The 15,650-nt window shown below is 41.5% G+C and overlaps 1 protein-coding gene across 1 annotated transcript in view; it reads right to left on the reverse strand.

Annotated features, from left to right (window-relative positions):
• Positions 1-15,650, reverse strand: part of LOC137368744 (ADAMTS-like protein 1) — an 852,599-nt gene that overhangs the window by 80,074 nt on the left and 756,875 nt on the right. The window contains exons 18-20 of the mRNA XM_068028933.1: positions 9,282-9,461; positions 7,201-7,354; positions 4,400-5,540 (exon numbers count right to left, since the gene is read on the reverse strand). Of these exons, the coding sequence (XP_067885034.1) occupies positions 4,400-5,540; positions 7,201-7,354; positions 9,282-9,461 (1,475 nt within the window). The remainder of the gene's footprint in view (positions 1-4,399; positions 5,541-7,200; positions 7,355-9,281; positions 9,462-15,650) is intronic.

Raw genomic sequence — 15,650 nt, forward strand, 5'->3', positions numbered from 1 at the left:
CTAAAACCAGTAGTCTCAATAGGTGAATCCCTTGTGGCAAACAAAAGAAATTCCAGCTCTTTGTCCCAATCATGGGGATATGCATGACAGTATGCCCTGATCATCATTTTGAGGGTTTGATGGTACCATTCTAAAGCCCCTTGTGTCTGTGGGTAGTATGCTGAAGACTGTAACTGTGTTATACCCAGCCTACTTATAACTTACTGAAAAAATTTAATTTAACTAAAATTGGAACCTTGTTCCGATTGAATCTCAATTGGTAGTCCATATTGAGTAAAAAACTAGGTTAATGTCGCTACCACTGCCTTAACAGAAATTGTTCTCAAGGGAATAGCCTCTGGGAACCAAATAGTCATATCCATAATAGTGATTTCCTGCTTTTTGGAAAAGGTCCCACACAGTCTACCAACACCCTACCAAATGGTTCCCCAAAAACTGGTATGGGAATTAGAGGTACCGGTTTTATTGCAGGTTGAGGCTTTCCCACAATCTGGCACGTATGGCACATTTTGCAAAACTGTACAACTTCTTTGTGAAGATCTGGTCAGTAAAAATGTTGACTTATATGTTTTTGGGTCTTCTGGATCCCTTCATGTCCTGCTATAGGAATTTCATGGGCTATCCTTAACATTTCCTGGCGATACTTGTGTGGTACCACTATCTGATGAACCACTGTCCATTCTTTGTCTGCAGTTCTGTGAGGAATTCCATTTTTATTATAGTAGCATTCCAGGACTTTCTCTGCTTCAGCATCTGTTTGAGCCAATTGTGCCACTTTATTTAACTCTGGATCGGCTTGATCAAAGAAGATTTACTGAACATTTCCTTTGGATTATCCAAATCCCCCAAAAAGTTTCAGATAGCCAAATATCTGTCTGTGGTGCCATTTTGACCTCTGACAATGGAACTTGTTTAGCACTTGCTCGGGTCACTACACATGAAAGAAAAATTCCTGGAACCTTTTCCTGCAACTGCTCTGTCTCCTTGACTTCACTTGGTCTTTCCGTGACTACTGGAGAAGCTACAACCTTCTCTCTGGCCAAATCATTCCCCAGGAGTCGGTCAACTCCGTCTACAGACAAACTATGGACAACTCCTATAGTTACCGTTCCAGACATTAGGTCACATTTCAGGTGCACCCTATACAGAGGTACAGTAATTACTCCCCGTCAATACTGTTCACTAAAACCTTGGCATTCAATATGCTCTCTGGTGGAAAAGTCATGTCTTTCCCAGTAAAAGTGTTTAGGTGGTTCCTGTATCCCTAATTATAACTGTAGGGTTACCTGCCTCATTTGAGGTATAGGGAGTTACTTTTCCTTTTGACAAGAATTCCTTGTAACTCTCAGGTATCTTGTTCACGTTCCCAGCACTCACAGCGCTTTTTTATTACTTGGCCTTACAGCTGCAGTCATAGCTGCAGCTTTATCTGTTGTACTCTCGGTCAGGGCCCCTTTCTCTGCATTGGCCTTGTGCACCCCAATAAGTCGCATGGGTTTACCCCATAACTTCCAGCAATCCGCATGAAGATGTCCCACCTTGTGGTAATGGAAACACTTAGGTTTTCGGACCTCACTTTCACTCTTAGCACCTTTCTTTCTGGCCTGAGGAGGAGATCCTTGGGCGTGCCCAGCTGTCCTTTCCCATCCCTGGCTACTTGCCTTCCTTTCACCCTCCACCTTCTATCCTTCTCAGGTTTGTGGGGGGTGATGAAAAAAGGGTTTGGGCTTGTGGACAAGCTCATAACCATCAGCCATCAGCTGCCTGTCTGGTTCCCTACATGGGTTCTTACTAATGGAGGGAGTGAACTTTTAAATTCTTCCAGGAGAATTATTTCCCTAAGGATCTCACACGTGGCCACTACCTTTAGTGCCCGCAACTAATGGTCAAAGTTAATTTGCTTTACCCTCTCAAATTCTATATAACCCTGCTCAGGCTGTTTTTGGAGGTTCTGAAATTTCTGCCTGTAAGCTTCAGGGACCAACTCATAAGCAGCAATAGCCTTTTTTGGCATCTCAGAATCTGTAGAAGCCTCCTCATAAAGCATGGCATAAACTTCATGAGCTCTGCCCATCATGCTTTGCATGAGCAGTGTCCAGTTTTCTTTTGGCCACCTCATCTGTTTAGCTAGCTTTTCAAAGAAATGCAAACTGCCTCTACGTCCCTTTCCTCAAACTTTGGGAGGGCTTGCACAAATTTAAACAGCTTCCCACTGGGTCATGGGTTGGAGTCAGATTCTTCTTCATCAAAACTTTCCCTGGAGTCTAGGCCACCCTTTTGTTTCAGTTCCAGTCTTTTTAATTCGAATACCCTTTCTCGCTCCCTTTCTCCCTCCTGCCTCTCTTCTCTTTCCCTTTGCAATTCTTGTTCCAGCTTATGAAATGCTCTTTCTTTTTCCTTTTCCACTCTCTGAACTGTTTCTCTTTCGAGTTCAACTTTTCTCATTCCTTTTTCCTGTTCAAGCTACTTCATCTGCAACTTAATTATAGCTAATTCAACTGAATCACCATCTGGATTGCCTTTTCCTTCTTCCAAGTTCAAATGCTGTGCTATTGCCTCAGTTATGTCTGCTTTCTTAGCCCTTGCTTTTAACTCTAACTCCAGCTTTTCTGCCTGTGCTATTAGCATAGCCTTGGTTAGGTTTTGCAAATCACTCAGGGATAAATCCTTGCTCTCCAGAAAGATCATAGCAACTGATAAAGCCACTTTGGTTTTCAATATATATCGCAAAGTTCACCATAAAAATCTTAATCAGCCTTAACCTTAGCAAGTCCCAGCATTCATATTTGTCTTTGGATTTCGAATCCTGCAAAAGCCCCAGTTATATGTTACGACTGAGGTTGGAGGAGTGCACTATCTCCCTCTAGGCCCACTACTCCACTGGTCACAACAGATATTTCAAAATATTTTAACAGGTTATGGATGTGGCCAATTATTTACTTTTATCTATGCTGTTTCAGAATACAAATCCACCAACCAGGTTTCTTTAATAAACAACAAAATTATTCATTATAAAACAAGACTTATTTAATAAAGATACGAAGCATATTAACACACAGGTTGAAATATGAAAGTATAAGTATATTCCATTCTAAATAACCCAACACGCATGCACACGCACACCAGTTAAGAAAAAAATAAAAAAGCTTTCTCTGCAGAGATCAACTTTACAAAAACAAAAAATATTTTGGCCAAATATTTGTTAATTCTTGAAGAAAAAAAAAGGAAAAGGTATGAAATGTTCCAGGTGACTTTCGGTCTGGCGTCCAGGTACACGTAGACAGCTGTCACTGGGAGCTTTCTGGAGCAGTTCTGTTCAGGAGCTGTCAAGGAGTAGTCTTGCAGGCTTTTTGGGAAAATTACTGCATTCCTAGTTTCAGCTATCACACTGGATTCTCGGAAGATTTTTCAAAACACTTGGAATATTGTGTTCAGTTCTGGTCGCCTCATTATAGGAAGGATGTGGAAGCTTTAGAGAGGGTGCAGAGCAGATTTACCAGGATGCTGCCTGGACTGGAGGGCATGTCCTATGAAGAAAGATTGAGGGAGCTAGGGCTTTTCTCATTGGAGCGAAGAAGGATGAGAGGTGACTTGATAGAGGGGTACAAGATGATGAGAGGCATAGATAGAGTGGATAGTCAGAGACTTTTTCCCAGGGCGGAAAGGGCTATCATCAGGGGGCATAATTTTAGGGTGATTGGAGGAAGGTTTCGGGGAGATGTCAGAGGTAGGTTCTTTACACAGAGAGTGGTGGGTGCGTGGAATGCGCTGCCAGCGGTGGTAGTAGAAGCAGATACATTAGGGGCATTTAAGCGACTCTTGGATAGGTACATGGATGTTAGTAAAATGAAGGGTAGGTAGTTACTTAGATCTTAGAGTAGGTTAAAGGTTCGGCACAACATCGTGGGCCGAAGGGCCTGTACTGTGCTGTACTGTTCTATGTTCTATGTTCTAAAACAGGTGGCAAAGGATGAGTTGGGTGACATCTCTCTTAGCAGAATACACACCAACTGCCCTCCAAACAGTCCAAAAATGAAATCAAACCTCCTGAGCCATAAATCTAGGCATGTGACTTCTCTGTAAACAACTCCAAATAGTTCCATAGTCCATAAGGCTCTGGTTGTTTATTTAGCTTAAGATATGTGACTTCCAGTAAGTGTTTGTTTTTAAACAAAGTCCCAAGTGTCCTTCCAGTGACCCTTTAAAAAAAAGTCCAGCATCTCCTCAGGTAGTTACCGCAGTCTTTTAAACACAAGTCCTCAAAAAATATTAATAATGGAAGCACGTTCATAACAGTTGTTAGTGTCTGAAGAGGATGAACAGTGATGAATGCTTCAACACATTTATTGAATAGCAACAAACCAACCACTACACACATATTGAATAAAAATTATCTTACCTGTGGCTGTATTTCAACATTTGTCCACTCTTTGTCCAGCTGATGACAGGTTTTGGGTTTCCTGATGCTTCACACCTCAGCACCAATGTACGGGTCCAGTTAGTCAGCAATATTGTGTGGCCCACATCAGCAATGATCTCTGCTGACAGAGACAACCCTTTGTCATTGGTCTTCTGCAGTATTACTGGTGCCTTAACTGACTCTTTAGATGTATGAATAGATTCCTTCAAACTGGGCCGATCCATTGAGGAGAATTTTGATACTCCGTGGCCATTGGAAGTGATTTTATGGAAAGAACATTCCACTGAACTGGTATCTGTGCTTCTCCCCCCATGCTTAAGTTTGAATTCATTAGCATCTGGCTGGCCCTTAGGAATCTCAGCGACTAACTGGCCAATAACATAAGTAGCATAGACATCCTTCAGATCATCAGTCTGCTGTGATATGGCCCTACTAATTTCTTCCAGTCTCTCCTGATCTATTACGTACGTTAATGGAATGATAGATTCCATGCTAGTGTCCTCTGCAGAAGTGAAGCCCTTTTCTGTGGACCCCTGTGATTCCCTTGAATCTAGGCTCTCTTGAGACCAACCTTTTATCTCAAGGAGTTTAAGAATAATCCCATCATACTGACTATGATGGTTTATGAAGAATCGATTTTTGTCTGACTTGCTGCCATTCATCTTCAAACCTGATACATATTTGTCCTTTGGACTTAGTGCTTCATTTGAGATTCCTTTTGTAATGGCTGCTTCCTGTTTACCGGACGGTGACTCAATCAGTTTATTGTTGCTTCCAATTATTTTAACCACAAAATTATCACGCACAAGACCTGCTACACATGTATAAGTGCCGATATTTACTGGTTTCAGACGATTTATTTTGATATAACCAAAATGAGTGACTGTGACATGGGGAGAGCTTGACAAATGTTTCCCATCTTTCTCCCATGTTATCATGGATTTCTGGAATCTTCTAACAGGACACCTGATGACCACTGATGTTTTGGGAAGCAGGTATGCTTGTCCACCAGTGGAAAACTGCAGTTTCCTTTCTTTCTTTAATTGAACATACACTTTTCGAAGACCCAGTATTTGAGGTCCATGGCGGTGGGCAGGTTTGTGTTCCTTTCTGTTCATTCCTACAGCCAAAGAACAGACATTCAAAACAAATTAAATTTAAGCAGAAAAACACCGGATTTTCTTGTCCAAAGATTTATTGGTTTGAATGATACAGCCACAAAGTGACTGCACATGACCCTGCAATAGCAAACCTGCCTAACTGTACTTAAGAACAAATAAAAACAATGGATCAGAGTCAGAGAGGGATTCTTAACTCTCGCTGATCAGTGGGAATGGAGCAGTTTCATTCCGTAAAACAGGTGTTAGACAGCAAATTAACATATTCAAGGACCTAACACTTGTTCAAGGACCCCTCTGAGAAATGAGTCAGGCCTCCCCACTCAGGATCCTGCAGCTGCCCCTCCACCCCCACAACCACCAACCAACTAAAGGTAAGGTAGAGAGAAACTGTTTCCATTGGCCAAAAGGATCCAGAACCAGAAGACATCGATTTAAGGTGATTGGCAAAAGAAGCAACAGCGACATGAGGAAAAGGTTTTTTTTAACGCAGCGAGTGGTTATGATCTGGAATGCACTGTCTAAGAGTGTGGTGGAGGCAGATTCAATCGAGGCCTTCAAAAGAGAGTTGGATAATTATCTGAAGAGAAAGAAATTTGCAGGGCTACAGGGAAAAGGCAGGGGAGTGCACCAAGGTGAGTTGCTCTTGAAGAGAACTGGCATAGACATTACAGGCCAAATAGCCTCCTTCTCTGCTGTAACCATTCTATTATTCCATGATTCTAAGAACTTAAAGTTTTGTTTTATAAGAAACCCCTTCATGTGGATCCAGGTGCAGCCTGAGTGCTTGGGTGATTCCACAGGAGGTGCGATCAGTGCCCCCCACCAAAGCCCACTCCGACACCCCCCACCACCCCACCCTGAGATTCTCTCGAGGGCCTCTACTAGTGAGATGCTTTGGGGTTGAGGGGGTGGGCAGGAGTGGTGGGTGTGCGACCAGCACCAGCAGCTCACCCCGGTTATTAAATGAGACCGGACAACCAATTTGCAGCTATTCTTGGGCCTGTTGCTTTGCGTATGTTTAGCCACTGCACCCCTGAGCTTGGGCTCAGAAACAGAACTAATTTCTTAGACAGAGTGGGGTAGAAATGATAGTGGGTTCAAACAGCCAGGTGTACACATGGGAACAACAGACAATGTGCATAGATTGTGAGACACTCATGGAAACAACTAGAGGTGCTCAGCAAGACGACACTTAGGAATATTGATCATGGTGAAAGGAGAAATCAGTGTATTTGGTATCTCCAACTGACCAATCAGAAAATAATATTGATGGTGAACACCAAATATTTTATACCCCAGAGCATCCTGTCTTTGATTCAAGGATTGGAAACAGAGGTGTTTTAAGGGTAAATAAAGATTTTAAAATGATGCTTGATCATAAATATTAATATAGCTGTGAAATCTTAATAGTTGAAAGATACATGTTTAAGTTTACTTGTAACAAAAATAATTGAATGCTTTTTGGCAACTGTTTTTGGAAATTTTATCTTGTCATATAAAACTACTGCAGAGAGTTATATTTAGAACTGTCGCAAAAAACATCCTTGTACTTTAAAACAGAAAATAGCAAATTGCCATTATCTGTTATTTCAGTTTATAGATTGAAATGCAATGTTTGAATTATTCTGAAAAGGTAAAGCAGGAAATGATTGAACTTACTGGCACAGGGTGGGAAGGAGCAAGGTCTCAGCAATGGTGGGCGAGGCAGGCTGGAGCAATCAGAGTAGTTTAGAGCGATGGGAACACCATCTCTGCCCATTTTCCTGCAAACCACATCACGTCTCTGTGTACCTTCCCCACAGGTTGTGGAACACTAGTCACATGGATAAACGGCAGTTCTCAGTTACGCCATCAATAAAAATTAAAAGTCTGTGGCCTACAGGAACTGTTTGCAGGCTACTGTCACTGCATCAAGGCTGCTACGTCCCAATGAGCAATGATGAGAGAAGTTATTAACATTGAAATCAGAGATTGAAATAGGGCTTTGAAAACCCGTGGGCCATAATCCCAAGAGTTACACTGGCATTGAATCTGCAGGAGATCTCCATGTTTACCCTACTGAAATGGGGAGTGTCAGTGCGAGGGCATCTCATTGATGTGGGGCATCTTCAGAACCTTTCTGCCCCTAACCAGGGACCATAAATTTAGGGTAAGGGGTAGGAGGTTTAGCAGGGATTCAAGGGGAAATCTTTTCACTCAGAGGATAATGGAGATCTGGAACTCACTGCCTGAAAGGGTGCTGGAGGCAGAAACCCTCATAAGATTTAAAAAGTACTTGGATGTGCACTTTAAGTGTTGTAACCTACAAGATTACAGACCAAGAGCTGGAAAATAGGATTAGGTTGGATGGCTACTTGTGGGCTGGCCCAGACACGATGAGTTGAATGGTCTGCTTCCGTGCTGTAAATTTCTATGATTTCTATATACCTGTCTGCCATGGCTACCTGTCTGCCATGGCAAGGGGCTTGTCCAGCCCTCTACATCCCAGTCATCTCCCCTTCAGACTGCTGTGCAAGGGGAACAATGGAATTAAAATCCTGCCTATTTCTTCAGGCAGTTTCTTTTGTACATCAGATGCCCACTCAACCCTGAGGCTGCACAGGCTTTTTCTGAAGAAATAATTATAAATAAAGAGAAATGTATGTGTCATAAGTCATGATTTAAATAACATTTTCAAATCTCTCTTGCGGTATCTGAATGATGAGTTTATCATCACTTCCCATTTACTGATTGTCATTATCACCTGAACCCCTTATAATAATAATGATACAAGTTTAAAATATATCAGTATCTTGATGTAAGAAATATAATTGACATCACTTCAAATATAAACAAAGTAAATGTTTGAAGTCTTCATAGGATTGGAGCTATGTTACTTTAGGTATAAAATAGATGCACTTCATAACCATGTTAAAGGACATATCATAATCATGGTTGCAGAATAATACTGAACAATTAACAGAATAAACGGAGAAAAGATGGTCAGTTCTTACATGGCAATGGTTCATCTTCCTCCTTTCATAATGCTGCCTTCTGTCTTGGGCATCAATCATCGTTCAGTCGGTAGCCCTCTTACTTCTGAATCAGAGGTCATTGGTTTGAGTCCCACTCCAGAGATTTGAGCACAAAATCTTGGCCAACACTTCAGTGCCTTAGGGAGTGCTACCTTTGAGATTAGACATTAAACCCAGACACCATCTCTTCTCTCAGGTTGGTGTAAAATATCTCCTGGCACTATTTGAAGAGGAACATTCTCCCTGGCATCCTAGCCAACTATCATCCCCTAACCAAATCCCCAAAACATCCCCAATCAGGCCATTATCTCGTTGCCTACTCTTACTCCAATCTGGGCACCAGCACTTACCTTTGTATGTCTTGGTCTCCATTGAAACCTACAGTGGCAGCAGCCCCTCAGTTCCTTCCACTTTCACGGTTCTTCCTTTAAGATTTTTCACTGCTTCTTTGGGTAATGCAATGGTGTCCCCACTGAAAGCTGAGCTGTGGGCCTGGCATGTCACACAAGTCTAAACATAACCATTGTACTCGTATTTTCTTCTCAAATATTTGTATTTCACCTGTAAGCCTACTCTGCACAAGATAATACATTACTGACCACATACAATGTCATCTGTAACCTATTCTTTATCCTGGGTGGAATACATCAAATGAGTCCTAATTCTAAATGAGAAGCTCAACTTTAGTTTAATATGTCTGTAGTAGCCAAATTGAGATGGTCCTACCTGTAGCCATTCAGAAGCCAACCACTCAGTTGGGCAGTCTACATCCCCACAGACCTGATGAACATCCGGTTTAGGAGTGGGGCAGAGTTCTTCTGCTAGATCCACAAAGCTCCCATCAGCCATTCTCTGTTTGCAAAGGGCCCGTCGAATCTGCGCACCACCTCCACAGCTCTGTGAACACTTCCATGTTAAAAAAAAGTTATTTTACAAACATTGCAGCAGAAGCAACATAGGAACATAAGAGCAGGAGTAGGCCATTCAGTCTATCGAGCCTGCCCCACCATTCAATATGATCATGGCTGATCATCCACTTCAATGCCTTTTTCCCACACTATCCTCATATTCCCTTATGTTATTGGTATTTAGAAATCTGTAAATCTCTGCTTTAAACATACCCAATGACTGAGCTTCCACAGCCCTCTGGGGCAGAGAATTCCAAAGCTTCACAACCCTCTGAGTAAAGGAATTTCTCCTCATCTCTGTCCTAAGTGGCTTCCCCCTTATTTTGAAATTGTGTCCCCTGGTTCTAGACTCCCAACCAGGGGAAACATCTTAGTTGCATCTACCCTGTATATCCCTTTCAGTATTTTGTAGGTTTCAATGAGATCACCTCTCATTCTTCAACAGTCCAGAGAATATAGGCCCATTTCCCCATCCTCTGTTCATAGGACATTCACGCTATCCTGGAAACAAGTCGAGTGAACCTTTTTTGCACTCCCTCTATGGCAATAATATCCTTCCTAAGGTAAGGGGACCAAAACTGCACACAGTACTCCAGATGCGGTCTATCCAAGGTTCTATACAATTGAAGCAAGTCTTCACTACTCTTATACTCAAATCTACTTGCAATAAAGGCATACCATTAACCTTCTTAATTGCTTGCTGCACCTGCATGTTAGCTTTCAGTGATTTATTGACAAGGACACCTAGGTTCCTTTGTACATCTACACTTTCTAATCTCTTACCATTTAAGAAATACTCTGCATATCTGTTCCTCCTACCAAAGTGGATAACCTCACATTTTCCACATTATATTCCATCTGCCATGTTCTTGCCCACTCACTAAGTCTGTCCAAATCCCCTTGAAGCCACTTTGCATCTTCCTCACAATACACATTCCCACCGTGTTTTGTGTCATCTGCAAACTTGGAAATACTCCATTTGGTCCCCACATCCAAATCATTGATATATATTGTGAACAGCTGGGGCCCAAGCACTGATCCCTGTGGTACCCCACTAATCACAACCTGCCAATGCGAGAATGACCCGTTTATTCCTCGTCTCTGCTTTCTGCCTGTTAACCAATCCTTAATGCGCCAGTATATTACCTCCTATCCCATGTGCTTTAATTTTGCTAACTAACCTTCTGTGGAGGACTTTATTAAATGCCTTCTGAAAATCCAAGTATATTACGTTCACCAACTCCCCTTTATCAACTCTGTTTGTAACATCCTCAAAAAACTCCAACAGATTCGTCAAACATGTTTGCCATTCATAAATCCGTGTTAACTATGCCCAATCAGGTCATTATTATCCAAGTGTCCATTTATCACATCCTTTAGGATAGATTCTAGCATTTTCCCAACGAATGATGTAAGGCTAACAGGTCTGTAATTCCCTGTTTTCTCTCTCCCTCCCTTCTTAAGTAGTGGGGTGACATTTGCTACCTTCCAATCTGCACGAACCACTCTAGAATCTATAGAATTCTGGAAGATGAACATCAATGATTCCACTATTCTCCTGAGATTTTGCAAGGATGCACTTCATCCCCATCATTGCCTGGCACTCGGAAGGTAAGTGCTGTATTACTTGGGCTGAGCTGGGCTGGTTGCACTGGGAACAGATTGGTGTTGTGCTCAGTAAGACACATTTCTCTGATAAATTACCGACAAAAAAATGATGTCGAGAAGAATGTATTGAAATCTGTGATATTTCTCTTGTGAACATGCAAAATGAACACCTATGAACAATGGTCAGCAGCCTTCAAAATCTCAAACAAAATTATAGATGCTTGCATCCATTCCCCAGATGTACAGCCCATCAACTTGTCAACGTGTCACATCTTTCTACCAAAGTATTATATCAAAATAAAACCAGAATATATGCCTTCAAAATGGTGACTGATTTCCATCTGTGTGACCTGGTTCAATTGATACCACGTTCTAATCCCACTTTACTCAAACACTACACTAGGTTTCAAAGCTATAGGTGATGAATTAAAAATATATGAAATATGTTACTCCTGTGTGCACCTCCTACCAACTATTTCCATTCTAAATTCTTATCCCCATATTTATAATGGAAACTTCCTATGTAAATCATTGTAATTACATCCTCCCACCAGTGATGGCACTGCAGTGACAGTTTTGCATCCAAATTTCAAAGCCTGTACTGCAGAGAAACATCACTGTTACAACAAATTGTACTTCTCTGATTCCTATATTGCTGTATATTCTTCTATTTCACTATAAATCATAAAATAAAATTAAAGAATCGCAAAAAAGAAGACAGTAACATGTGACTTTAAAATGGCGAGTGAATTCCAGCTGCACGTGTGCTGCAGTGGAGTGAGTGGATTTGGGCGAGATGGGGGATGTTGGGGGTTGAGGGAACTGGTCTAGGTTGCACCAAGTCAAGTTGAGACAGTCTTGTTGAATGAGCTGATCAATTGCCGTCCTTATGTTTTGTAAATGCTGACAGCAATGAACCAAAGTTTAGTCAATGGTTCTAATTTTCAAGCATAGCAGAATCTCTAGTGCCACTGGTTTTCAAACTATGTGTTAAAATATTTGTTTGAAAAAAATGGTGGAAGCTAGATTTATCTGCCCAGGAAAATTGGATTTCAACCATGTGTCATGATGCCAATATCCAGAATTTGAGCAATTTGAATCAGGCAGGTGACTAGGCTCCCAATGTTAGTTCTCACTGTTTTGCCTTTATCTTCCGAAATCCCTATTGGTAACTTCACTGCACTTTGTTACTGCACAATGCCAACAATGAAATTCCTAGTCATCTTTCATTTCACAGCTACTTTACAGACGTTACCTCTTAATGTGGGTTTCAGTCGCAGCTAATCCAGGCAGACAGTCAATTATCTACCAGAGTCAGTCATCGGATGTCTTTTAACAATTTCAAAAAATTTTGCATGCTCACGGTTAATAAAAGCATTCGCTCCAGCTTTCTATTGTATGTAGGAGTGGCTCAGTTCTAATCACCCATAAAAACATCTGATGGGAGCAGTGAGTGAAAACATGTGTAAGCTGTAACATTCCACAGTGACAGCTTATGATAAATTCTGTAAAACTCTTGTGTTATAAACAAAACCATATTCACAATTAATGATGGACCAGTTTGTCAAAAGATCCCTTGGTTAGCAAAGTATATTAGATTCCCCACAATGAGCAACTTCCACATTGATCAGCAGTTATCCTTTCCTTTAATTTTAAGTCTTCTCCTGAAAAATGTGATCACATATTCCCATGTGTTTCACAATATTTTATATCCTAAATGTTCGCCTGGAGGTCACCATCATTTATTAATGATAGATTTGGCCATTTAATGAGGTCAAAGTCGAGTCTGACTAATAGGCTATTGAAAACTCCAATTATCTTTTCCAAAAGTGATGTTATCATTTTCTTTACATAAGACTTAGCTTGTGTCCGCCATATGTCTTCATACATCGGAAAGCAATCTGTTTCAGTGGAAGTGTTTGTAGCTTCACTGGATATTTCCATTCAGAACCAGAAGTAACAATAAAACAGATCCAACATGTTTCACCAGATATCCATGTGTGAGGATTCTTCAGTAACCATATTGTTTCATTTCAAAAGGAATGTTCAAACACAACCTTCTATCAATTAAGACAGATTTATTCTATTACAGCATTGATAATGGAATTAAAATGATTGAGTGTGATTAAGGCACTTCCCCCCTTGGGCTTGATTTGTAGAGTTGTGGATCCCTTATGCAACTGATCTGTAAAGGATGAAAGGAAAGAAAGAACTTGCATTTATAAAGCACTTTTTGCAAGCTTAGGACATGCCAAAGTGCACCACAGGCAATGAAGTACTTTCGAAGTGTAGTCACTGTTGTAATGTGGGAAATACAGCAGCCAATTTGCACACATCAAACTCCCATAAACAGTAATGCGATAATGACCAGGTAATCTGCTTTAGTGATGTTGATTTGGGAAATAAATAGTGGTCCAGGACATCGGGGAAAACTCCCCTGCTCTTCTTCAAATAGCACCATTGGATCTTTCACATCCACCGAAGAGGACAAGATGGGGCCTTGGTTTAACGTCTAATCCGAAAGAGGAACAACGATAGTTCTCACTGCAGCCCCGGGTATCTCACTACACCACTGCATCTCCCTTCCCTTACACTGACAGTCCATGTTCTAAAATATATTTCCTGAATAGTAGAGAGTGAGTGGGATAGAATTTCCATGTGGGATCTCACAATGGAAACTGCGGTGAAACAGTGTGAGTGGCTGTTTATGTCGTTTCTCTGGCTTTTGGTTGATCTTTCATCAAAGTTATAGTGGAGGACCAAGAGAAACCCTACAGAAATTCTATTCAGTATATTTAGAAGACAGCAGCTAGTTTGAGAGCTTTGGTTTGTAGAAGTGACGAACATATTGGTCTGTACTGCCACCTCTGCAAATCATGCAGGAAATTCCCAGTATGTATGCACTTTAACTTACAGACACACAGACACAGACAGATGTATGCGCACGCACGCACACACACACGCACACAGTCTCCTGCTCAGTTTTTCTAGCCTTCTGATATGGATCAACACATGGCATAATTATTTCCTTCACTAGCTCACAGACCAACCATTTTCATAGCAGAGCAAACACAATGCATTATGTTTGTAGGAACATGTTTTTTTAGAAAGATATGTGAAAGTGCTTGTGAGTTTATTAGATCTAGCTTTAACATTAGTTTCCTGAGAATATTCATGAAAGAAATAAACAAAAGATTTAGATTCACCAGGTTGAACACTTCTTCCTCCTAGTGATATTTAAAAATAAATCCCTTCCACTTTTGAAGCATCAAATAAGGGGTCCACAGAGGAAATGCACAAGGTTTACAGAAAGCACATGAGCTGCCTACATGCTGTCTCTTTCAACTGCTGTAGAACTTGAGTTGCCAGTGGTAATCTATCGGACTGCTAGTCTTGACTCGTAGAAGTTTTTGAATGTGAAATATATTTATCCTGCTGGGATAATTAATTCAGGAAAAGTATCCTCGTTTCTTAAGTCATAAGATAGTCCACATTTAGTGTTTATCCTGTTCTATGAATCATAAACGAGGTTGGTTCAATTTTGTTGTACTTTCATCTGAAAATAGTTGCCAAATTTGAAAAATGAATTTCAGTGAGAATGTAAGACACCGTGACATAACCTGTAAATTCACTTCACCTTGTCTTGTATTTACTAAAGCACAAAAATTCCACAGTAAGCTCCTTGATTGCTGTCACTAAATGGTAAAGTAAGTGACACGGAGAAGGAAGACGTTGGGCTGAATTTTGTGCAGCGTTTAAGGCTGATCTGGTGACGTGGGGGTGGGGGGTGGGGGGCAAAACAGAGAATTGCAGCAGAGCTGTCCACCCTGAAATCTGGTGTTGTCATTCTGTAGGTTCTCAATTTTGTCAGAGATGGGAAAGCACCGTAGTGGTATTGGTACCTCGACATGATGGGAAGCTATTTTAAATTGCTGAAATGCTGTTTAACATGAACTTAAATGTAATTATCTCCAATTTAATAACTGGAGCATGAATTTGTGAATGGCATGGGACACTCGTGTGCCTTCAGCTTTGTGACTGTTAAAAGCTGGCGGCTCCGAGGCAACAGGCCTTAGTGCCGCGACGGGGAGGTATCCTGACCATTTCAGCATAGGGGAAGTGGAGGGTTCTGTGCCCATTGTAGATCTGCTGATGTAGGCTCTGTAAGGGGGTTGTGTGTATCGGTGTCTCTGTTGTGTGTGGGTGGGCATGAGAGGGTCACATGACTTCTTTGTGTCTGTATGTGGCGGTTCACACAGTTGGAAAAGGTGGTGGCCTATAAGTTTGAGTTCTGAGGTACATCAGACATAGCTCCAAGCAAATAGTGATAAGAATTGTTGCCAAGGCAGGGTCGTCTTTGCATCTGAAGCAATCTGAAGGCCCCAGGACACCTGTCATGGACCTCATGCACCCTGTGTTTTTGGATCTCCTTAGTGTTTTCAGGCACCTCCGACGGAGGCAAAACCAAGAGGCAGCTGCGCCTGACCCTGAAGCTCCATGACGAAAACAGCAGCAGCTGGCCAGGTCAAGTATGACCCGTATACGCCAGAGAATCTACAGGACTTGTATCACCGTGTCC

This window comes from Heterodontus francisci, chromosome 4 (assembly GCF_036365525.1).
Source record: "Heterodontus francisci isolate sHetFra1 chromosome 4, sHetFra1.hap1, whole genome shotgun sequence".
NCBI classification, from domain to species: Eukaryota; Metazoa; Chordata; class Chondrichthyes; order Heterodontiformes; family Heterodontidae; genus Heterodontus; species Heterodontus francisci.